Consider the following 25,992-nt stretch of genomic DNA (forward strand, 5'->3'; position numbering starts at 1 on the left):
ATCCACATTCAATATATGGGAGGCTTTTAAAGAGAGGTTGATTAGAATTCAGGAGAGATATGTTCCTGTGAAAATGAGAGATTGGAATGGCAAGATTAGGGAACCATGGATGACAGGTGAAATTTTAAGACTAGCTAAGAGGAAAAAGGTCTAAGTGACTGAAGGCAGATGAAGCTTTGGAAGAGTATTGGGAATGTAGGATCAATCTGTAACGAGGAATTATGAAGGCTAAAAGGGGTCATGAGATATCCTTCGCAAGCAGGAAACCCCCAAAGCCTTTTATTCACATATAAGGAGCAAGAGGGTAACTAGGGAAAGGGTTGGCCTATTTAATGACAAAGGAGGAAAGATAATGTGTGGAGTCAGAGAAAATGGGTGAGATTCTTAATTAGTACTTTTCTTCGGTATTCACTGAGGAGAGGGACATGACGGATGTTGAGATTAGGGACAGATCTTTGATTACTCTAGATCAAGTTGGCATAAGGAGGTTGGAAGTGTTGTGTACTCTAAAAGGCATTAAGGTTGACAGATTCCCAGGAACGGATGGGATCTATCCCAGGTTACTGAGGGAAAAGAGAGAGGAAATAGCTGGGACTTTAACGGATATCTTTGCAGCATCCTTGAACACAGGGGAGGTCCCAGAAGACTGGAGGATTGCTAATGTTGTCCCCTATTTTAAGAAGGGTAGCAGGGATAATCCAGGTAATTACAGACCTATGAGCCTAACGTCAGTGGTAGGGAAGCTACTGGAGAAGATACTGGGCGGCACAGTGGTTAGCACTGTTGCCTCACAGCGCCAGAGACCCGGGTTCAGTTCCCGCCTCAGGCGATGAACTGTGTGGAGTTTGCACGTTCTCCCCATGTCTGCGTGGGTTTCCTCCGGGTGCTCCGGTTTCCTCCCACAGTCCAAAGATGTGCAGGTCAGGTGAATTGGCCATGCTAAATTGCCCGTAGTGTTAGGTAAGGGGTAAATGTAGGGGTATGGGTGGGTTGCGCTTCGGCGGGTCGGTGTGTGGACTTGTTGGGCCGAAGGGCCTGTTTCCACACTGTAATGTAATCTAATCTAATCTAAGGGATAGCATATATACCCATTTGGAAGAAAATGGGCTTTCAAGTGATAGGCAGCACAGTTTCATGCAGGGAAGGTCACGTCTTACAAACCTGATGGAATTCTTTGAGGAGGTGACAAAGTTGATTGATGAGGGAAGGGACGTAAGATGTCATATACATGGACTTTAGTAAGGCATTTGATAAGGTTCCCCTTGAGGTAGGCCAGTGAGAAAGGTGAAGTTGCATGGGGTCCAGGGTGTTCTAGCTATATGGATATAGAACTGGTTGAGCAACAGGAGACAGATTAGTAGTGGAAGGGAGTCAATCCAAATGGAGACCTGTGACCCTTGGTCTCCCACAGGGATCCGTGCTGAGACCACTGTTGTATGTGATATATACAAATGATTTGGAGAAAGGTGTAGGTTGCCTCATTAGCAAGTTTGCAGATAACACTAAGATTAAAAATCACACAACGCTAGGTTATAGTCCAACAGGTTTAATTAGAAGTGCACTAGCTTTCGGAGTGACGCTCCTTCATCAGGTGATAGGAGCGTCGCTCCAAATGCTAGTGTGCTTCCAATTAAACCTGTTATTGACTATAGCCTGGTGTTGTGTGATTTTTAACTTTGTACACCCCAGTCCAACACCGTCATCTCCAAATCATGACACTAAGATTGGTGGAGTAGCAGATAGTGAAGGGGACTGTCAGAGAATACAGCAGAATCTAGATAGATTGGAGAGTTGGGCAGAGGAATGGCAGATGGAGTTCAATCCGGGCAAATGCGAGGTGATGCATTTTGGAAGATGCAATTCCAGAGTGAACTATACAGTAAATGGAAAAGTCCTGGGGAAAATTGAAGCACAGAGAGATTGGGTGTTCAGGTCCATTGTACCCTGAAAGTGGCAATGCAGCGCAGCAGAGTGGTCAAGAAGGCATATGGTATGCTTTCCTTCATTGGACGAGGTATTGAGTACAAGAGTTGGCAGGTCATGTCACAGTTGTATAGGACTTTGGTTCAGCCACATTTGGAATACAGTGTATAGTTCTGGTCACCACATTGCCAAAAGGATGTGGATGCTTTGGAGAGGGTGCAGAGGAGGTTCACCAGGATGTTGCCTAGTGTGGAGGGTGCTAGCTATGAGGAGAGGTTGAGTAGATTAGGATTATTGTCATTGGAAAGAAGGAGGTTGAGAGGGGATCTGATTGAGGCCAGAGTGGAGGACTCAATTACTTGGGGTCACAAGTTCAAAGTGAGAGGGGACAAGTTTAGGGGAGATATACGTGGAAAGTTCTTCACACAGGTGGAGTAGCAGATAGTGAAGGGGACTGTCAGAGAATACAGCAGAATATAGATAGGTTGGAGAGTTGGGCAGATGCCTGGAATGCATTGCTAGCGGAGGTGTTAGGAGTGGAAACGATTGCGTCATTTAAGATGTATCTAGTCAGATACATGAATGGGCAAGGAGCAGAGTGATACAGACCCTTAGAAAATAGGTGACAGGTTTAGATCGAGGATCTGGATCAGTGCAGGCTTAGAGGACCGAAGGGCCTGTCCCTATGCTGTAATGTTCTTCGTTCTTTGTTCTCTAGAATCTAAGGAACCTTGAAAGATTACTATAGTGTATCACTATCTCTGTAGCTACTTCCTTTAAATTTTAGGATTCAACTTATTGTGTCCAGGGTACTTACCAGCCTTTGGCCCTATTAGTTTCCCTCATACTTTTTATTTAGTGGGTTACTATATTTATTTCTTGTGAACTATCCCCTTAGCCCCTTGAACATTTAGTAATTTTGACATGCTACTGATGTCTTTGTCTGTGAAGACTGATGCAAAGTATTTTTTATTTATTGCCCATTATTATTTCCTCAACCTCACTCTTTAAGAGGCCAATGTTTATTTTGTAGAATCAGCCAAATTTCTGAGGAATTGGAGTTATATACAGGCCAGACTGAGTAAGGATGACAGATTTCCTTCCCTAAAGAACAGTAGTGAACCATTTGGATATTTACAACAAATGACAATGGTTATACTAGATTGGCCTTTTATTTTGTTGAATTCAGATTTCATCACCTGCCATGGCAGACTCAAACTCATGTGCCCAGAACATTAGCCTGGGTTCTGGATTGTTAGCCCAATGACCACTATGCCATTGCTTCCCTCACCTGTTTCCAATACATTTACATCTTTCCTTTAACAAGGAGACCAGTGCTGCACACAGTACTCAGATGTGGTTCCGCCAGTGCCCCGTGTAACTGAAGCATAATCTCCTTACTTTTATATTCAATTCCCCTTGCAATAAATTATGACATTCTATTAGTTTTCCTTATTACTTGTTGTACCTGCATGCTGACCTTTTGTGATTCATACATTAGGAAACCCAAGTTCCTCTCACTAAAATACCTTTACATTCTTCCTGCCAAAATCGACACCCTTTCTGAATATCCTTTCATTCCTTCCTTCCTCACATGTCTTAATTGTTTTACCCTTAATCCAGTCTGTGATAGTGTGCCACCATTGTTGTTTGTGGTAGCAAGTTCCACATTCCTGCTTCTCACTGGGTCAATTCTTCTGAATTCATTTTGTATTAATGACTGTCAGTCTTGTGTTGATGGCCTCTGGTTTTTGATTGTCCCACAAGAATTGTACAGTACTCTTGCTTTAAAGAGGAAGCACTGGAGGTGTGTGAAAATATAAAAATAAATGAACCTCCAGGACCCATTCAAATGTATCCAAGGACATTGTGGGAAGTTAGGGAGGAAATTGCAGGGCACCTAACAGAAATATTTGTATCATCTATAAATGTAGATGAAGTACCAGAAGATTGGAGGGTGCCTAATGTTGTGTTATTGTTTAAGAAAGGTTGTAAGGAGAAGCCTGAGAATTACAGACCTGTGACTCTAACATGGTGGGGGCTAAGTTGTTGGAAGTGATTTTGAAAGAAAGGATTTACATGCATTTGGAAAACAAGGATTGATTTGGGATAGTCAGCATGGTTTTGTGTGAGGAAAATGCCATCTCACAAACTTGGTTGAGTTTTTTAAATGAAGTAGCCATATGATTGAGGGCAGAGCAGTGGACATTGTTTAATTGGACCTTGGCAAGGTGCTGCATGGTAGACTAATTAGTAAAGTTAGATCACACGGAATTCATGGTGTTTGCCAATACAAAATAGGCTTTTTGGTAGGAGACAGGGGGTGATTGTAGTGAAGGACTTATTTTGGACTGGAGGCTTATGACCAGCAATTTTCCACAGGGATCAGTTCACTCTTGTTTATAATTTATATAACTCAGTTGGATGAGAATATAGGAGTCATGGTTAGCAAGTTTACAGATAACACCAAAATTGGAGGTATGGTGAACATTCAGGAAAGTTATTTAAGATTACAGAGAGAACATGATCAATTGGGTCAGTAGGCTGAGGAGTGGCAGATGGAGTTTAATTTGGATAAATGTGAGGTATTACATTTAGACAGGGTGGTTAAGAAGACATTTAGCACACTTGCCCCTTTGAGTATAGGAGTTGGGACATACCATTGAGGTTTTACAGGACTTTTACAGTTGAGGCCTTTTCTGGAGTACGTATGCAATTCTAGTTGGCCTGTTATAGGAAGTAAATTACTAAACTGGAGAGGTTTCAGAAAAGATTTACCAGAGTGTTGCTGGGAATAGATGGTTGGAGATATAAAAGAGATTAGAAAAACTAGGACGTTTTTCACTGGAGTGTGGGAGGTTGAGGGATGACCTTATTGAGATTTATAAAATTGAGGGGCATAAATAAGGTCGGTGGGGGAGGTGGAGTTCAAAACTAGGGGGCATACTTTTAAGATGAGAGGAGAAAAATTTAAAAAGAAAATGAGGGGAAACGTTTTCCTCAGAGAGTGGGTTGTGTTCGGAATGGAATGCCAGGGAAAGTGATGGATGCAGGTACAGTTACACTGTTTAAAAGCCATTCAGATAAGTTCACTAATATGAAACATTTGGATGGATGTGGACCAAGTGCAGGCAGGTGGGACTAGTTTAGTCGGTTAACATGTTTGGCATGGACTGGTTGGACCAAAGGTTCTGCTCTATGCTGTATGACTCTATAAAAGTTGGTCTGACATTGTACATGAGCTCACTTGAGATTAAAAGGGGACAGAAACCCACAAATATCAGAAACCTGGATGAAGTGTAGTTTATATTGTATACAAACATTCACAGGAATGAGCTCTCTTCATTATTCCAAATCTTCATGAGTCCAAAACATAAAGCTCATTGAAGTTCACAAGATTAGGCTCGAATATTTTTATAGTTTTCTCACTGTCCATCTGATTCTTCTCTCCCAGTGGATGAAGAGTTTGAGGTCATATCAACGCAACTCCTCAAACGAACGCAGGTCATGCTGAACAAATACCGTCTGTTGCTCTTTGAAGAATCTAGGGTAAGGTGTTCATGTTGCGTTAACTACACAACTCTGTGCAAATGGGATCCAAAACGTACGGCAGCATTCCAGGCCACTGGATGGTCTGCAAGTACTTTGACCCACTGATCCTCCTTCATGTGAAGGCAGCGAGTGTTGCTCAGTGACTTCTGCAGAGATGAAGGGAATGGGGAGGGAGAAAACAAAAAACAATCATTGATTAGCCGAATCCAGTTCTCAGTCAGTATTAACACGAACCAATTCATATTAACCAGTAGAAATCGGTAGATAGTGAGCAAAAGTACCAGCCGTGACTGTTTTTTTCCTCCCCATCTCTAGCAATATTGTAGTATCTTACCTTTCGCAATTTGCCGTTAATTCCAAGGTTTAATTTGTTAAATTATAAGGAGCAGTTTGGAAGGATGTGAATGCATTGGAGAGAGTGTGGAAGTGGTTCCATGACAATGGTTCCAGAAATGAGAAACTTTTGCTATGAAGGAAGCTTTGGACAGGTTGGGATTATTATCCTTGGAGGGGAGAATGTTAAAAGGAGGTTAGACAGAATTTTTCAAAATCATGGAGGGTCAGGACAGAGTGGATCAGGAGAACTTTTCCCATTCATAAATACATCGAGAACCAGAAGGCACAGTTTCAAGGTGTGTTGTCAATGAAGCAAATATGACATGAGAAAAAATATCAGTCAGGCTTTGGAATGCACTGCCTGGAAGTGTAGCGGGGGCAGATTCAACTGAGGCATTCAAGACATCTTTGGATGATTATTTAAACAGAAGCAATGCTGAGGGTTTCAAAGGAAAAAGGCAAGAGGTGCAAAGTTAAACGCTCAGTCAGCCAGTGCAAGCACAATGGGCTAAATGCTCTCCCTCTGTTGCACTGAAATGAGAAAACAAAAAGCCCTTGAGTTTAGAAGGTCGAGGGGTTATCTGACTGAGGTGTTTGAAATGTAAAAAGATTTCATACTGGAGATAGAAAGTTTCCTATGTAAGGAAGGTGAAGGTACAATCTTGAATACAAGCTGGGCCACTCAGGAGGAATATCAAGATGGGTGTCTTCGCATCACTGATAGTGAAAATCTGAACTTTCTGAAAGTTATTGAAAGGGCTGGAAGGGAACAAGTTGAACATTTCAGAAATGAGCAATGATAACTCGTTGCTGGTGAATGGTATCAAGGGACATGGAGCAAGGTTGAGGGAATGGGGTTGAAGTATGACAGTGCCCTGATCTAATTGAAGGAGAACATACTGAAGGGGCTGAATGACCTCTGTGTTTCCAAATCCTGCAGCTTAACCAATTTGTTCATTTCTTTTGTGTTATCAGAGGACAAACCCCTCATCTGAGATGGTGATGATCGATCGAATGTTTATTCAAGAGGAGAAGGTGGCCTTCTTGGAAGCTAAACGATTGGCCAAAAACAATCCTGGTGAGATGTCCCTTGAAATATCCAATCAGTAGCAAATGTACAAGACAGGAGTTAGTGCTTGTACACAGTTTAAAACTGGCAGGAGTCTGCAATCGGGAGAGAATAACTCCCTCGTTTGTAGTCAGAGTTTATACATTTCTGCAGCACGTCAATTGGTGAAATTATGCAGATTTGACAGGAGGTAACATTGTAGAAACATGGGACTCCATCATTTAACATGATCATGGCTGATCATTGTCACAGAGTCATACAGCACAGAAATAGACCCTGTGTCCAACTCATCCATGCCGACCAAGTTTCCCAAACTAAACTAGTCCCACTTGCCTGCATTTGGTGCATGTCCTTCAAAACCTTTCCTAAGTACCAATCCTAATGTCTTTTAAATGTCGTAACTGTACCTGCATTACTGCTTCCTCTGGCAGCTCATTCCACATACAAACCACCCTGTGTGTGAAAAAGTTGCCCCTCAAATCCTTTTTAAATCTTTCTACTATCACTTTAAAAATATGCTGTTTAGTTTTGAACTCCCCCTCCATAGGAAAAAGGCCTTTATGTTCCTCATTACTTTATAAGCTTCTGTAAGGTCACCCCTCAACCTTCTACGCTCCAGTTTACTGGTCTCAACTCCACTCTCCTGCCTGTTTCCCATGGCCCTTTATCCCACTTTTCATCAGAAACATATTTCTTTCTTTCTTGAGTCTGTTGATTGATTCTGCCTCCACTGCACTTTGGGGACAGTGAGTTCCATAGTTCACAAGCCTCTGAGAGAAGTGGTTTCTCTAATCTCAATTTTGAACCGACCTCCTCTCATTCTACATCTATGACCTCTTGATCGAGACTGTCACACAAGGAGAAACATCTGTTCGAAGACGACCTTATCAATCCCCATTAATATTTTATATACCTCAGTCAGATCCCCACCCCTCATTCTTCTGAACTCCAGCAAATACCAGCCCAACCTATTCAATCGCTCCTCATATGACAGTCCTTTCATTCCTGGAATCAACCTGGTGAATCTCCCCTGAACTGCCTCCAGTGCCACCACATCCTTCCTCAGGTAAGGAAACCAAAACTGGACAGAAATATTCCATGTGTGGTTTCACCAATGCCACATATAATTTTAACAGCACTTCTTCACTTTAAAATTCAGTCCTTTTGCAATAATTGCCAGATTCATTTTCTGCGTATCATGCACAAGGACACCAAATCCTTCTGCACTGAGCCACTTTGAATATGCTTCCCATTTAAATAATAATTTGACCTTTTTTTTCTACCAAACTGGACAACTTCGCACTTAGCCATATTAAACTCCATCTGTCAGATTCTGGCCGGTTCTCCTAGCTTTTCATCACAGCCTGCTTTTCCAATTATTTTAGTATTATCCATGAATTCTGCAATGTTACACTCTGCCCCTGTTTGAATTCATTTATATAGATTGTAAATAGTTGTGGTCCGAGAATTGAACCCTGCGGCACCCCACTAGTTACAGTTTGCCATCCAGAGAAGGAGACATTCATATCGACCCTCTTTTTTCTCTCAGTGAGCCAATCTTGTATCCACGCCAGTCCTCTACCCTTAACCACCATGGATCTAACCTTCTGGATCAGTTGTTTATGCAGCACCTTGTCAAATGCCTTCTGGAAGTCTAGATATACAACATACATACAGAACAAGACCTGTTCTGGGGTGGCACGGTGGCACAGTGGTTAGCACTGCTGCCTCACAGCGCCAGAGACCTGGGTTCAATTCCCACCTCAGGCGACTGACTGTGTGGAGTTTGCACATTCTCCCCGTGTCTGTGTGGGTTTCCTCCGGGTGCTCCGGTTTCCTCCCACAGTCCAAAGATGTGTAGGTCAGGTGAATTGGCCATGCTAAATTGCCTGTAGTGTTAGGTAAGGGGTAGATTTAGGGGTATGGGTGGGTTGCGCTTCGGCGGGTTGGTGTGGACTTGTTGGGCCGAAGGCCTGTTTCGACACTGTAAGTAATCTAATCTAATCTGTTATAGCAGAGAGAGCAGCAATTATTGTGAACATTGCCCAAGCATGTGTTTGAAAAAGGCAGAGGTCCCAAGATATGGATCATCCTGATGGCTATGTATCAGTAATGGATTCCTACCCCTGTTCCCAACTCCCAATGGCCTTAGTGCAACGACCTGTATTTCTGACACTTACTTTCGAAGATACTCTGGGAGTGTGGTTTAAGATCTAAATGGTAAGGCAAGCCTGAAGTGTTTAGATCTCTTGGTCCTGCCCCTTGTACGGTCTTTATATCATGGGGTTGCTATTGGACATCTCACCAGATTATTCCAAACAATGTAACTCCTATCAGAATAGAAAACTGAAATATTGTTGAATTTCCAATGCAGGGGTGGTGCATCAATGGAATGAGCTGCCAGAGGAAGTGGTGGAGGCTGGGACAATTACAACATTTAAAAAGCATCGAAATGGATATATGAATAAGAAGAGTTTGGAGGGAAATGGGCCAAAAGCTGGCAAGTGGGACTAGTTTAATTTAGGATATCTGGTTGTCATGGACGAGATGGACCAAAGGGTCTGTTTCCATGCTGAACTTCTCTATGACTTGATGGCCAGTTCCCCATTATTCACCTTACTGGTTACATTGTCACAGAGCTCCAGCAAGTTTGTCAAGCATGACTTACCCTTCATGAAACTCTGCTGACACTGGTGAATTAAGCTTTGCTTTTTGAAGTGTTCAATTATCTCCTCCTTTATGGTTGACTCCAGCAACTTCTGCACTACAGAGGTCAAACTAACTGGTCTACAGTTCCCCACTTTTGTCTATCTCCTTTTTTGAATAAAGGTGTCACATTAGCATGTTTCCAATCCACTGGTACATTTCCAGAATCAAGTAATTTTGGAAAATCACAACTAATGCATCCATTATCTCTGTTGCCACGTCCTTGAATACCCTCGAGTTCAGGCCATCAACCCGTGGGCACTTATCTGCTTTTAATCCCATCAGTTGACTTCTTCTTAGTTATACTGGATTAGTGGTGCTGGAAGAGCACAGCAGTTCAGGCAGCATCCAACAAGCAGCGAAATCAACGTTTCGGGCAAAAGCCCTACCAGCGCCACTCACCTGCATTCTGCTGACACGCCCCCCACAGACCCCACTGTCACTATCCCCACCCCCCAGAACCCCGAGGGCAACATTACTCCACCCCATTCTCATGACTCCACCCCATTCCCCCCACCATCACACCCACTCCAGGTACTGGCTCCGACCCCACTCCCAGCTCCACACCCACACCAGATCCCAGCTCCCGGCCCTGCTGAGTTTTCACCATCCCTCCAGACCTCCCACTCACTGAGGACGAACGATCAGTCCTCAGCAAAGGACTCACCTTCATCCCCCTCCGTCCACGCATCAATGAATTTAATACACGACGTGACATCGAACAATTCTTCTGTTGCCTCCGCCTCCGAGCTTACTTTCACAATCAGAACTCCCGCCCACCTTCCGAGGACCCCTTCGCCCACCTCCAACACACTGCATCCACCTGGACACCCCGCGCTGGCCTATTACCTGCCCTCGACCTCTTCATTTCCAACTGCCGCCGGGACATTAACCGCCTCAACCTGTCGCCCCCCCTCCCCCACTCCAACCTCTCACCCTCACAACGCGCAGCCCTCCAATCCCTCTGCTCCAATCCCAACCTCACCAGCAAGCCAGCGGATAAAGGGGGCGCAGTGGTAGCCTGGCGCACTGACCTCGACACCGCTGAAGCCAAACGCCAACTCGAGGACACCTCTTCCTACTGCTCCCTCGACCATGACCCCACCCCCCATCACAAAACCATCATCTCCCAGACCATACAGAACCTCATCACCTCAGGAGATCTCCCACCCACAGCTTCCAACCTCATAGTCCGGGAACCCCACACTGCCCGGTTCTACCTCCTTCCCAAGATCCACAAGCCTGACCACCCTGGCTGACCCATTGTCTCAGCATGCTCCTGCCCCACTGAACTCATCTCTACCTACCTTGACACTGTCCTATCCCCCCTAGTCCAGGAACTCCCCACATACGTTCGAGACACCACCCACGCCCTCCACCTCCTCCAAGACTTCCGTTTCCCCGGCCCGCAATGCCTTATCTTCACCATGAATATCCAATCCCTCTACACCTCCATTTGCCATGACCAGGGCCTCCAAGCCCTCCATTTTTTCCTCTCCAGATGTCCCCAACAGTACCCTTCCACTGACACTCTCATTCGTTTGGCCGAACTGGTCCTCACCCTTAACAATTTCTCCTTTGAATCCTCCCACTTCCTCCAGACCAAAGGTGTAGCCATGGGCACACGTATGGGCCCCAGCTATGCCTGTCTCTTTGTTGGCTATGTAGAACAGTTGATCTTCCGTAATTACACCGGCACCACTCCACACCTCTTCCTCCGCTACATTGATGACTGCATTGGCGCCACCTCGTGCTCCCGCGAGGAGGTTGAGCAATTCATCAACTTCACCAACACATTCCACCCTGACCTTAAATTTACCTGGACTATCTCTGACACCTCCCTCCCCTTCCTGGACCTCTCCATCTCCATTAGTGACAACCGACTTGACACAGACATTTTTTACAAACCCACCGACTCCCATAGCTACCTGGATTACACCTCTTCCCACCCTATCTCTTGCAAAAATGCCATCCCGTATTCCCAATTTCTCCGCCTCCGCCGTATCTGCTCCCAGGAGGACCAGTTCCACCATAGAACACACCAGATGGCCTCCTTCTTTAGAGACCGCAATTTCCCTTCCCACGTGGTTAAAGATACCCTCCAACGCATCTCGTCCACATCCCGCACCTCCGCCCTCAGACCCCACCCCTCCAACCGTAACAAGGACAGAACGCCCCTGGTGCTCACCTTTCACCTTACAAACCTTCGCATCAACCAAATCATCCGCCGACATTTCCGCCACCTCCAAAAAGACCCCACCACCAGGGATATATTTCCCTCCCCACCCTTTTCCACCTTCCGCAAAGACCGTTCCCTCCGTGACTACCTGGTCAGGTCCATGCCCCCCTACAACCCACCCTCCCATTCTGGCACTTTCCCCTGCCACCGCAGGAACTGTAAAACCTGTGCCCACACCTCCTCCCTCACCTCTATCCAAGGCCCTAAAGGAGCCTTCCACATCCATCAAAGTTTCACCTGCACATCCACTAATATCATTTATTGTATCCGTTGCTCCCGATGTGGTCTCCTCTACATTGGGGAGACTGGGTGCCTCCTAGCAGAGCGCTTTAGGGAACATCTGCGAGACACCCGCACCAATCAACCAAACCGCCCCGTGGCCCAACATTTCAACTCCCCCTCCCACTCTGCCGAGGACATGGAGGTCCTGGGCCTCCTTCACCGCCGCTCCCTCACCACCAGATGCCTGGAGGAAGAACGCCTCATCTTCCGCCTCGGAACACTTCAACCCCAGGGCATCAATGTGGACTTCAATAGTTTCCTCATTTCCCCTTCCCCCACCTCATCCTAGTTTCAAACTTCCAGCTCAGTAACTGTCTCCTTGACTTGTCCGGACTTGTCCTACCTACCTATCTTCTTTTCCACCTATCCACTCCACCCTCTCCTCCTTGACCTTTCACCTTCATCTCCTCCCCCACTCACCCATTGTACTCTATGCTACTCTCTCCCCACCCCCACCCTCCTCTAGCTTATCTCTCCACGCTTCAGGCTCACTGCCTTTATTCCTGATGAAAGGCTTTTGCCCGAAACGTCGATTTCGCTGCTCCTTGGATGCTGCCTGAACTGCTGTGCTCTTCCAGCACCACTAATCCAGTATTTGGTTTTCAGCATCTGCAGTCATTGTTTTTACCTTCTTCTTAGTTATAGTAATTTCACCAGATTATGGGTGCTTCCAAACTCTTAACTGCAGAACGATATCTCTGACAGTGCAGCACTCTCTCAGCACTGCATTGGGGTGTCAATTTAGATTTTGTGCTCAGTGTCTGGAGTGGGTCTTGAACACACACAGCCTCAGAGCAAGAGTGCTCCCAATGATCACACACACACACACACACACCCATTGCAGGCATGAAAAGAGTGATTGACAGCTGATCAAATTTTAAATGTAAAAATTGAGACGGGGCAAAATAATTTCAAAATACATTGGGAAGAGTCAGAGCAAAACAGAAACTGCTGGGGAAACTCAACAGGTCTGGCAGGATCAGTGGGTGGAAAGCAGAGTTAATGTTCTGAGTCAGGTGACTCTTCGTTGGAACTGATGGAAGGTAGGAAAATATCGTATTTATGCTGAAGGTGAGGTGCAGAGAGGGTGGGAGGAGAACTGAGCAGTTAGGTAGTGTTGGAGCCAAGTGACAAAGGGTAGGTAAACAAGGGGTTATTGATAGTAGGCTGGGACAGTAGAGAAGCTGAAAAGTGATCATGAGGACTAAGTGTAGAAGAGAATGGGTTGGCTTTATTAGAACCCCTCCATTAAATCTCCAGTGATTGTCTCCTCAACCCCCTCTGCTCTGAGGTAAATAATCTGTTTCCTCCGTCCTTCTTCTCTGGTATCTTTCCAGTAGATCACCACTAGAGTCAGCTGATAATTAGAGAGGCTCCTTCTCTGAGGCACCTACATTCATACTTCAAACAAAGATACAGTGTCACAATGAGATAGTCACTCAGTTCTTCAGGCCTTACTGGCAGGGTTCATCCTTGGGCAGTACGTGGACTGTGTGAGGTATGGGACAGTTCTTGCTACCTTTATTCTCTTGTAGGATGTGGATGTCACTGACTGGCCAGAATTTATTGCCTGTCCCTAACTGCCCTTGAATATAAAGGCTTGATAGGCTATTTCAGAGGGCAATTGAGAGTCACCTTCATTGCTGTGGGCCTGTAGTCATGTATAGGTCAGACCAGGTGAGGATGGCAGATTTGCCTGAAGGGACATTAATGAACCAGATTTGGGAATACTCCCCAGCAAGAGGTACTGTTTATCTCGAAAGACAAGAAGGGAATATTGTGTGCAAGAAAATTTTTTTTTTTAATCATTCGCTCAGAAATTATCACCTAAAAGTTGTATTCAGTCTCCTTTAGATTTGATTAGATTACTTACAGTGTGCAAGCAGGCCCTTCGGCCCAACAAGTCCACACCGCCCCGCCGAAGCACAACCCACCCATACCCCTTACCTAACACTACGGGCAATTTAGCATGACCAGTTCACCTGACCTGTACATCTTTGGACTGTGGGAGGAAACCGGAGCACCCGGAGGAAACCCACGCAGACACGGGGAGAATGTGCAAACTCCACACAGACGGTCACCTGAGGCGGGAATTGAACCTGGGTCTCTGGCGCTGTGAGGCAGCAGTGCTAACCACCATGCCACCGTGCCACCCACAAATATCTCGACTTGACTAACCCAATGTTTTACTAGTCACCTCCCACCTTGCAGTCTTCAGAAACCTACAGTTCATCCCAAAAAATTCGATGTCCTGTACCCTAACTTGCACAAGGTCCTGGCGATCCATAATTCTTGTAACCTAAATTCACAATCAGACAATCTCCCAATTTTAAACATTCTTGTCCTTATAACAGAAATCAGGTGACTACTGCAGCCAAGAACTAGGATGAATATGAAAGGTTCAGAGGGCAAGTGAAAAATCAAATCAGAGAAACAAAGAAAGTGTGTGAGAAGAGACCAGCAGCTAACATAAAAGAGATCATAAAATCTTTCAAAAACATACAGATCAGAACATGGTGGCACAACGGAGGACTGCATCCTATTATGTGAGACAGGAGGGATAATAACGGAGTTCTTTGAAGGATTTGTCCAGCTCTTAGTGAAAGAGGAAGTAATTAACACTTGAAGGTGTTTAACATTGATACAGAAAGCATAATTTTCTCTCCAAGGCTCAAGGTAGTGACAGGGGACTGGAAAATTACAAATATTACACCCAAACAAAAAATGTAATGGTAAACCCAGCAATTACAGACCTGTTAGTTTAACCTTTGTGGTGTACAAGCTTTTAGAAAAAACAGTTCAAAACAAAATAAATTACAAGATTGAAAAATACAGGTATTTCAGGAATACTAAAACAAATTTAGGAGAAAATTGTATTTAACTAATTTGGTGGATTTTTTTTTGATGAGCTAACAGAAAGGATTGATGAGGAAAACATTGTTGATGTGGTGTACACGGACTTCCAAAAAGCGTTTGATAAAGTCCTGCACAACACAATTTGTGATCAAAGCTATGGCTCGTGGACTAACAGAGACAGGAACAATGTGAATACGGAATGGGCTGAGTGATTGGAAACAGACAGTAACAGTCAGTCTTTCAGACTGTAGCAAGGTTTGTAGTGGACTATTGCTTTTATCTAAGTGTTGGTTTGCATTTCTAGATTTTATGAAACCTGGAAGTATTGTAAACTATAAGAAGGACAGTGCAGAAAATGTATAAATACATCACTGAAATTGGCAGACAAATGACAAATGAAATTTTATATAGAAAAGTGATTAAATTTGTTAAGAAGCACATGCTGTGAGCATAATATAAAGAGCATAATTCTAAATGGGATGAGAAGCAGAGGGATCTGGGCATAAATGTACCATAGTCATTACAGGTGGCAGTATTTTAGGCTTCATTAATACAGGCATAGAGTACAAGAGCAAGGAAAGATATTAAATTTAAGAGTACTGATTCAACCCCAGCTGGAGTATTGTGTCTTTTTATTCACGCCACATCTCTCTGTAAATATTAAAGATAGTGCAGAGAAGATTCAAAAGAAACATTCTATGGCAAGGAACTGCAGGTTTGTGGATAGATTAGAGATGTTGGGACTGTTCTTTTCAAAGAATAGAAAGTCAAGGAGATTTAATCAAGGCTTTCAACTTCATGAGGAGGCTGAATAGAATGGATGGAGAGAAACTGCATTGATGGAAAGATCGAGAACAAGTCATCATAGATTTAAAAGAAGATGAAACAAGTAATGGAAACACGAAGAGAAACACTCTCTCTCAGAGAGTGGTTGGGATCTGGAATGCACTGCCTGAGAGTGTGGGGATTCAATTGAGGAATCAAGATGGAAACGACAGAATATGTAAGGAAGAAGGTAGGGGACATACCAGAAGGTAAAGTGTTCATTCAGGGAGCTGGTGTAGACACAATAGTCTGAACTGTGAATTCTGCGATTCAGTCGTCCTATCCTTCCATAGCTTTGCCCCTCCCTGTCTCTGTGACCACCCCACAACTCTTTGTGATCCCTGAAATTCTCCAATTTCTCTTTCCTCAAACCCAATATCTTCACCGTTGATGACCTTGATTTTAGTTGTAGAAGTTTTAGTCTCTGAAATTTCCTGGTTAAATATTTGTGCCTTGCTCTTTTAAGACTCTCCTTAAAACGAAGTTTGAATATTGTGTACCAGGGATATGAATCATAGAATCCCTACAGTGTGAAAACACGCCCTTCAGCCCAACAAGTCCACACTGATCCTCCGAAGAGTAACCTACCCAGGCCCATTCCCCACCCCATATTTTCCCCTGACTAATACATCTAACCTTCACTTCCCTAAACACACTGGGCAATTTAGCATGGACAATTCACCTGCATGTCTTTGGATTGTGCGAGAAAACCAGAGCACCCTGAGGAAACCCACACAGACACGGGGAGAACATGCAAACTACACACTGACATTCACCCAAGGCTGGAATTGAACCCGGGTCCCAGGCACTGTGAGGCAGCAGTTCTAAGCACTGAGCCACCGTGATGCCCTTGGGGAATTGTGTGAGAAGAAGGCATTGAAGTACAGGATCATTGATGAGGTAGAATTGAGAGAGGAGACTCAAAGGGCTGGAAAGGGCTGCTCCTGTGTTGTTCATGTTCAGGGCAAATGTGGTCTGATTTGAAACATCTTGGAATGTTTTACACGTATTAAAGATACTGAATACTAAGATACTGTATTGTTTCTCATTGTATTTACTTTGAACATCCATGGACTGTTGGGAAATATTTGTTTGGTTTGTTTGGTTTTTAGATGCATATATCACATCGGTTTTCAAACCAAGGATTGCCAACACTCTGCCCATCACTTCTGGCCCAATTCTAGGCTCTGACCAGGAGGTTCAGTGTTCACCACAGGCCCAATTGAAGACATATGTTGCCAGCAGCCGAGGAGGCCTCAAGCTGAAGATAAGGCAGGAGGTTGTCCACAACTCGGAGTTGGAGCAGCTCTGGCCTGCAGGCACCCAGGCAAGACCAGCTCCTACAGGCCCCTTTTCCCTCACAGCTAATACCCTGAGACAAACCGACGGCGAGCCAGGCTGCAGATTCACTGCTCCAGCTGAGAAATGGCAGCTTGGGCCTGGAGAGACACAGGAATCTGGGGGCTGTCTTACAGACCTCAGGAAATCCCGGAGGAACCTCCCCTGTGACAGCACCCCTGGTTTGGGGCCTGACCAAAGTAAGACGTCACCACTCAGCACTAAGCTTCACAGATCATTGGAACACAACGTGAACCAACAAGCCACCACCATCGAGCCTGGCCCTGGACACTGTCCAGTTCAGTCTTCACACGACTCCCATGTCCAGAATAGGCTTCATCTCCATGTGGACAGGCAGGGACCAGGGAGGACAGGTGTTGACATCAATAACCATGTGAAAGCTGGCTTTGTGGGTGACCTCCCCCTCCCACAGCCCAAACGTCGCAAGTGTGACTCAGTGGACAATGCCAACAGCATGGGTCACAGCCCCCAGGACACTGCGCTCAGTGCCCACCTGCAAAGTGCCATCAACAGCCTCCTGGACCTGCAGAGGCACCAGAGCTCGGAGCCCAGAACTCCAATACCCCAGAAAGATGATCGCAACCTTCCTCCCTACTCACCTCCAGCTTCCTCAGCAGATTTCCTGCAGTCAGACCCTGATAGTGGCCTTGCTGAAGTGACAACCTCCACTTTGGAAGAGGCGGTAAACAGTATTCTTGGCGACTGAGGAAAAATTGTAAAATGGGAGATATAAACTGGAATTGGAATGCCATTTAAAATTGAAATTGGCACACGATGTTGTGTGCCTTAAATACAGAAGGTTACAGTTGCAGTTACTTGGACAGTGCCTAAACAGATTATTGTAAAAACCAGTTACATAACAAGAGTCATAACATCTAGTAATTTCTAGAAGGTGGCTGGTACTACACAACTTGTGTTGTATAGTTGAGTTATTTATTAATAGTGAAGACTTGCAGACTTAGCAGATGGTTACACTCCTCAATGATGCTCCGGTAAATGTTTTGGAAAGAGAGGACTAGGTTAGGTGCCAGAACCTTTTCTTTATTAAGTCACTGGCTGACTCCTCACAATTGTCTTGCAATATTGACCTCTGGTCATTGTAGTCCAAGCTCATTCCTTGGACTCCAATAATTTATGTAGGCACCATTGTGCACCTTTTTTTTGTACTACTGTACTGAGTATTTTCTTCCACTGTTGAAGGATAGTAGTCAACCTTGGTTTTTTTCAGGGCTTTCAAACAAATTGAGATTTTTCACAAACTGGTAGGACCTGTTTTCTGTGCTGGGTATATGCACAATACCTGATAAAGTTGTGTTTGAATCATTTGAAATGTGTTCCCAGAGGTTGTGTGAACAGATGGTGTCTGTTTTGTAAGAACTGAGTGTACAATTATCAGGAATTGGCCATTGATAAAGGCTAAAAATCCTCTTCATATGAATTGTTGCAAAAACACAACTTAATTTTAGGATATATATTTCTTTTGTTGAGTTTGTTCCACTGATTGTTTTTAATTTCAGAGATTTTTTTAAATTTTTTTAAAAATTGTCTTGCACTTATTCAGGGACAGGTGATTTTAGTTTAGTAATTAGGTACTATCACCTTGCAATAAAACAGTATTTGCCTCTGTACAGTTTTATGAAATTCACCTCAGATTTTAAGGTTCTCAATCTTTTATCCAAATTGCCACACAGAGATCTCTCTCTTCACTTCTATCTCAAAGATTCCTTAACACACAGTATTTGTCAACTTAACAAAGCTATCATGTATTGGCACTTTTCAAGCACAATTTGGGAAGGAAGGCACTTTGACCTTACTCAAAAAGGAGTCAAACTCTGAATGTTAATCCATTTTTACAATTGTCACTAAATATTTTGAGCTGAAGAAGATCCCATACTGCAAAAGTAAAACTCACGCGGGACAGACTGATTTCTTGATGTAAGTATGTTTCAAAGTAAAAATGGATTATTAAACATTATAATTTTGATCAAATAATCATTGAAAGTGTAGATCCAAGTTACTTGGTGCCTAATGTTTTTTGCATTATTTGTTTTTTTCATTGACAGTTTAATGTAACTAGCATAAAATGGAAACAATTACAAAATGTGTGTAGATTTTGTTAAAAAGAGTTCTATTAATACTTTCAGGACCCCACATCCTTCACTCCAATAGATCAAAGAGAAAGAGCAGCTGTGATTTAAGAAATGTCAATTAATTCTATGCTGTTTCACACCAGACAAATGTTGTTTGACCCACACTTGTGAAAAGTGGGGAAGTGGGTGTTGACCTTCTGGTTGTTAATATTGGTAGTGTGTGTCTATCCCTGTCATTGAGTGACCAAAGTGCCTACCTGTTCAAGTATTTACCTGCTCTTTATATGGAGCAATTGGTATCTTCAGTCAGAGCTGGCCAAGGAACCAGGGCTGTGCAGATCCCCCCCAGCTCACGGATGTTGGATGAGAGAAGCCCTGGTGAAGGCAAATGTGGATTTGTGTCAGAGGGCCTTGGGAAAGGCCTGCTGACAAAATCTGCACCTCTGCCTCTCTGGGGATCACTGTCTGTGATCACATCACTTCTGCCACCAATCCCAACCCCCCTCATTCAAAGCTCTGCAGTCACCCCACCCCTTCTCCCTTCACCTCTGTTTTGAGGAAAGTTGATGATTATATTACAAGTGTTGATGGACAAGTAATTGTTTCAGGCTGAGATTTAATGTGAATGTGAGAAAAACTTGTTTAGTCAACGAGAAGTTAGGGTATGGAGTACACTACCTAGAAATGTGGTGGAGGCAGGTTCAGTTGAGGTTTTCAAGAGAGAAATGGACAGAAATGCTTTTCAGGAATATGTGGAAAAGACAGGAAATTAGCACTAAGTGATAGAACCAGTTCAGTATGATGGGCTGAATGGATGTTTTCTGCACCCTAACAGTTCTACAGTTGTGGAGGAACCTTTGTTTTTTGGTTGTTAGTGAGACAGTTTGGTTTATTCGTGTGACGCATATCTCCCATGTTCTTGTAGCAACTTCTCTGGTGCTTTGTGCTAAACCGATTAGTACAGACTTTCTCATCTTTTACTCAAACAGTAGACTGAATTGTAGGAAACCTCAACCTCATCTTAAATAGTATTGTTTAGAAATCTGACAAATTCAGTTTCTTTTGTTGAAGAGATTGAGTGTCCTATATTTCAGTTGTCTGTTTCTCAAGTTGTTATACTCGTACATTATGGCTGAGGAAGGGATTTCTGACTCTAAGTCTGACTGCGGTAATCTTGTAAACCTGCAGATAAAGAAGCAGTAGCTTATTTCCAAATATCTGGCAGACTCTTCTCAATTGCAAAATAAAGACCATAGTCCTCTCAGAACTACAGGGTATTCTGAAGCACTTTTCACAGTTGATTAAGTACTTTTTGATGTGTGGTCACTGTTGCAGTCTAGGAAAAACAGCAACCAAATAGCCCCCAGTAAACTCCCCACAAATCACCAAATGACCAGATGAATCTGCTTTGGTGATATTGATAGAGGAAGATGCAGGCCAGGAAATCACTCCTGCTTTCTGAATCATGTTATGAGATCTTTGATACTCACCTAAGAAGGAAGATAAGGCCTGGGGCTAATGTCCCATCTGAGAGATGGCACCTCCAACAGTACAACAGCACCCCCTCTGTCTTTAATGTACAGTCGAGTCTCAGGAATGAGGCTTGATCCATAAAACTCTGCCTCAAAGACAAGAGGTACAGCTGCTAATCCATGGCTGCCATTTCTCAGGAGCACCCATTTGAGCTCCTTGGTGAACCTTATCTATATTGTGTTCCACGTAGAAGGGAGGACTGCAAGCATAAAGTTTATATTTTTAAAGCCCTCCATTTCATATTTCTTTAATAAAAAATCAGTTGGTTTACAAAAAAAAACACTCAAGTCTGTTCAGGACAAAAATAAAACCCTGGCAGGTCAGTTTTACAGGTACATTCTGATTGTACCTTCAGTTGTGTTCTTGAGACAATTCTTGTGTTGCTTGAGTGTGACTGTAGCAGCGTTGTGACAGAGCCTTGTCCCAGGGTCAGTGCACATGCTCAGTTAAAACACTGTCTGAGTAGTGTTGGTAATGGGATGGGACCTCATCCTGACTTGGTGTAGCAGTTTCAGTCCTGTCTGAATTCAGGAATAAGGCTTTTGAGGGAGTGCTAGACTGCGAGGAAGGTCAGTGACCCAGCTCTCATTTCAGACTGAGCCACTGTACGTTTAGCTTGATGTTTCCATTGACCTTTTTAACTTTTTCATTCCCATCATCAAACTGTAGAATTCGACAAAACATTTGTTGTAAAATCGTACTACACAGAGAGAGACCATTCAGTTTACAATACCTGTGCTGGTCCTTTTATCAATCCTGCACTTTGCGGTAACCAGTATTTCTTGTTTTCATTTTCAATGAGATGATCCAATTCCTTATTGCATCACCTTTCCAGAGAGTACAGCCAGATCACACCTTTCAGTGTAAACACTAAAACTTTTCCTTACAAAAGGCATAGACTAATTAGGGCTCTGAAGGAGGCATTTTGGTCTGTCGAATTCATATTGACTCTGTGTTCAGCAATTCAGTCCTATTTCCCTGTCTATTAGCTTCTTCAGGCTGTTCCCCTTATTTGCAGTTTTTAATTGAAATACCAAAGGTTGTCATGGTTTGTCCCTTGTGCTTGTAATGCACACTCTGAGCATGTTCTTAACGCTGGTTCAAAACACTGTTTATCACATAATGTGAATCTGATTGTTTGTGTGTGAGTGCATTCCTTACAGTAACTGTCCAGCAGAAAACCAAGACTCTTAACTTGGATTTGCACACAGGTGGAGTGATGTCATATAGATATAACTTACATTTAACGTCTCTCCCAAGCTGGGCTCTGCAGTGATTCACCTCTTCGGGCTGTGCTTGTACCCTGGCTGCTGGTATCTCCAGTTGTATCATTGCATTCCAGTGTTTCAGTGTTGAGTCACAGACATGTAAACTGGTTAATCGTCAGGTAGAATTTGTGTGTTTGGTGCTTCATATCCCCATTGCATACTGAACCATAAAACTACATTGATTATGTATATAAAATTGACGAATGCATTTTTTACTTTGTACAGCAAGGCAAGTCTTTTCAGCCAGTTTAGAGGCCTTACTTGGAACACGTGGGATTTTCGATATTGGGTGAACAGATCCTTCATTGTTTCGTAGGCTATATATTATTAAATCTCTTACCTAAAGCAAATAAACATTTTGTACAATTTTTATTAAGCTATTTATTAAAGTACCATTTTCTAATAAATGAGGAAAATGCAAAAGATAATTTTTCTGAGTTGATAATTTTATTGTTGACATTGAAATTTTTTAAGACTTAACTTCTCAAAGTTTTCCAGCTGCCCATGAGGAATGATTTTTTTGAACATTCACACAAGGGACATTGGTGGTGCTGGCTGGCCAGCATTTATTGCCCGTCTCTAGTTGCGCATGCCTTCATGAATTACTGCAGTCCATGTGCTGTAGGTAGACCCACGTTGTCCTTAGGCAGTGAAATCTGGGATTTTGAGCCAGCAACAGTGAAGGAACAGCAATATATTTCCAAGTCAGGATAGCGCGTGGCTTGGAGGGGAACTTGCAGGAACTGGTGTTCCCATGTATCTGCTGCCCTTCTAGATTGAAGTGGTTGTGGGTTTGGAAGGTGCTGTCTTTGATGAATGTTTGGTGAATTTCTGCAGTGGATCTCTTAGATAGTACACACTGCTGCTACTGAGCAGTTGAGGAGGGAGTGGATGTTTGTGGATGTGGTGCCTATCAAGTGGGCAGCTTTCTCCTGGATGGTGTCAAACGTCTTGAATTTTGTTGTAGCTACACCCACCCATGCGATTAATTTCCACTACCATTCTGTGGGAATGTGTGGACAAAAAAATAGTGCATCTGTGGAATTCTTTACCACAGAGGATTGGAGAGGGTGGGCCACTGAATGCATTCAAGGTTGAGATAGAGAGATTTTTAATCAGTAAGGGAATTAAGGGTTGTGGGATTGAGGATTGTCAGATCAACCATGATCCCATTGAATCCCTGAGTATGGTTGATGGACTGAATGGCCTACTATAGTTCCTACATCTTGTGGTCTTATAGAAGGGTGCTGGTTAAGATCAGTTCCAGACTCACCATCTATTGGTCTCCAGGAGGCTTTGTGGTAAATAGAGGTTGTCTCGCCACTTCAGTAGCAGGTATGAGAGCACTCCAATCAGTTATTCCCAGCTCCAATATCTTTCCCCTCAGCGAGATTCTGCTGGCTGGTACCATGATTGTAATGTGAGCAAAACATCACAGATAACTGTCACGGCAGTGGTGACACTTACCATTTTAAGGTCTGTAGGCTGAGTTGCCTTTAAAAAGATGGTAGGAGAGAGGTCTCATAGAAACCTATAAAATTCTAACAAGATTGGACAAGTTAAATGCAGGAAGGATGTTCCCAATGGTTCTAGGACTGAGATGAAGAGAAATCTCTTCACCTAGGGAATGATGAGCCTGTGGCATTCACTACCACAGAAAGTGGTTGAGGCCAAAACATTGTGTTTTCAAGAAGGAGGTAGATGTAGGTCTTGTGTCTAAAGGGATCAAGGGATATGGGTAGAGGGCAGGTTAGGGTGTTGAATTCAACGATTAGCCATGATCATATTGAATGGTGGAGCAGGCTTGATTGGGTCAAATGGTGTACTCCTGCTCCTACCTTCTATGTTTCTGTGTTATACCCATGAATGAGAAATGCTGTTAATGAGAGCCACCACGTTGGTTTGTTGTCTCTTCATTCTGATGGTTTCGAAAAGTCCATCATTCAACTAAATTCCAAAGGACAAAACAACATTTGGTTGTGGCAATTGTTGAATGTTATTTGAGTCGATTGAAAGAGCAGTGCATAAATGGGTTTTCCTGCTGCTAGACTATATGAGCTCTGCTGCCTCTGCCCAGCCCAATGCTGTCTGTCAGTGCTGGCTTCCTGTCCATCTTTTCCACTCTTCCCCATTGTTCAGCTGTCAGAACCCACAATTAGGAATCTCCTTCATCAGTCATTTGGTTTCTCTCTTGCTTCCTGAAAATTGATGGGCTCAACCAAGCATTTAGCTTGGAATGCTCTCTCCTGAGGTAGGAGACCAGAGTTTGGAAAGATCTTGGTTCAACAACCTGACTTGGAGAAATATATTTGGGTGGCCTAATCTTTAATCAGGGGTTTAAAAAGAGGAGAACAAAATTACCCTTCCCCACCTGGTTGTAACACAGTGAGCATCAGACCTTAAGATGGAGGGAAGGTCATTACTGAATCAGCTGAAGATGTTTGGACCTAGGACAATACCATGAGGAACTCCTGCAGAGATGTCCTGGAACTGAGATGATTGACCTCCAACAACCACAGTCATCTTCCTATGTGCCACATATGACTCCAACCAGCAGAAAGTTTTCCCTCTGATTCCAGTTTTGGTCCTTGATGCCACTCTCGATCAAATACAGGCTTGGTGTCAAGAGCTGTCACTCTCACCTCACCTCTAGAATTCAGCTCTTTTGTCTATGCTGTGATGTGTTACAGGGCTTTAGTGAGACTACACCTGGAGTATTATGTGCAGTTTTGGTCTCTTTGCCTATGAAAAGATGCCATATGAGGGAGTGCAGTGAAAGTACAGTAGACTGGAGTGGCATATTTGTGGAGAAATTGGGTCAACTTGGGCTGTGTTCCCTGGAGTTTTGAAGAATAAGAGGGGATATCACTGAAACAAATATAATTCAGACAGACTAGATGCACGGATAATGTTTCCCCAGAATAAGGGGAATCCAGCACAAGGGGTCACAGTCTCAGGATACGCAAGAGATCTTTTGGACTGAGATATGGAGATACTTCTTCACTTTGACGGTGGTGAATCTGTGGAATTCTCTACCACAGAAGGCTCTGAAGGGGAAGTCACTGAGTATACTCAAGAAAGAAAAAGATAGATTTATACAGGCTGAAGGTGTCAGCAGGTTTGGGGTGAGAATGGAAGTATCGAGGATCAGCCAGGGTCATGTTCATTGCCAGAGTGGGCTGGATGGGCCGTAAGAACTATACCTGATCCAATTTTCTGTGTTTCATTGAGTGGACTCTTATAGGGGTCAGAGAGACATGAGCTATGGCAGAATCGGATGAGAATTCTAGGTTGATGTCAGGAGCATCTTGTTTCATCATGCTTTTCATAAACAGCGAGGTTAAGTTTCTCACTGGGCAGTGGTGAGATACCAATTAAGGGGATTTACAGCTTGTGAAAGGCCTTGTTGACAGTCCAACTCATCTCATTAACTTTTACTCTTCCTATCTAACCAAACTTGCCGAACCAGTTCAACATTGAGAAAATTCCATATGGAAACCAGAGCAGGTGCCTGGTGAATTTAGTTTATGCTTGCTCTGTAGGACACTGGGCACCAACATCTCAGGGTATACTCCATGGGCAACAGTCACACGGACATTGACATTTGACATTTACCAGCCTCTAAGAACCTTCATAGTGCATCTCCAGTCTCTTTCCAGGACACTTCAGCAAGGACAATGTGAGCTTATGGACTGGTCCTGCCTGTGTCTCCAGGCTCTTTGCTCACTGCCACAGAACACAATCACTCTAAGCCTGTCTAGATGCTCACTGCCTTGCTGCACTTTGACCTCTTGGCCAGCTATATCCGGCTTATGCTACTTCTGTTTTGCCTCGATATTTAGTGCAGACGCAAAGGAAGAAAACCTGTCAGTAGGCCCCAGACCAGTCAGGAGAGTTAATCTTCAATTAGGGATTCCGAGCACTCTAAGTCAAGGCAGCCTCCAGGATGGTCAG

At 43.8% G+C, this 25,992-nt stretch overlaps 1 protein-coding gene across 4 annotated transcripts in view; it reads left to right on the forward strand.

Annotated features, from left to right (window-relative positions):
* The window catches only part of LOC140476609 (BRD4-interacting chromatin-remodeling complex-associated protein-like), a 110,646-nt gene extending 88,203 nt beyond the window's left edge, over positions 1-22,443 (forward strand). For 3 of the 4 annotated variants that reach the window (XM_072569465.1, XM_072569466.1, XM_072569464.1), the window contains 3 exons: positions 5,378-5,472; positions 6,787-6,889; positions 16,901-21,034. In XM_072569465.1, coding sequence (XP_072425566.1) covers positions 5,378-5,472; positions 6,787-6,889; positions 16,901-17,853 — 1,151 coding nt within the window. In that variant the 3' untranslated portion in view covers positions 17,854-21,034. Of the gene's footprint in view, positions 1-5,377; positions 5,473-6,786; positions 6,890-16,900; positions 21,035-22,263 lie in introns of those variants that run through there. The other variant, XM_072569467.1, reaches the window with a different exon arrangement.
* The last annotated feature ends 3,549 nt before the right edge of the window (positions 22,444-25,992 follow it).

The sequence above is a fragment of the Chiloscyllium punctatum genome, chromosome 4 (assembly GCF_047496795.1).
Source record: "Chiloscyllium punctatum isolate Juve2018m chromosome 4, sChiPun1.3, whole genome shotgun sequence".
NCBI lineage: Eukaryota > Metazoa > Chordata > Chondrichthyes > Orectolobiformes > Hemiscylliidae > Chiloscyllium > Chiloscyllium punctatum.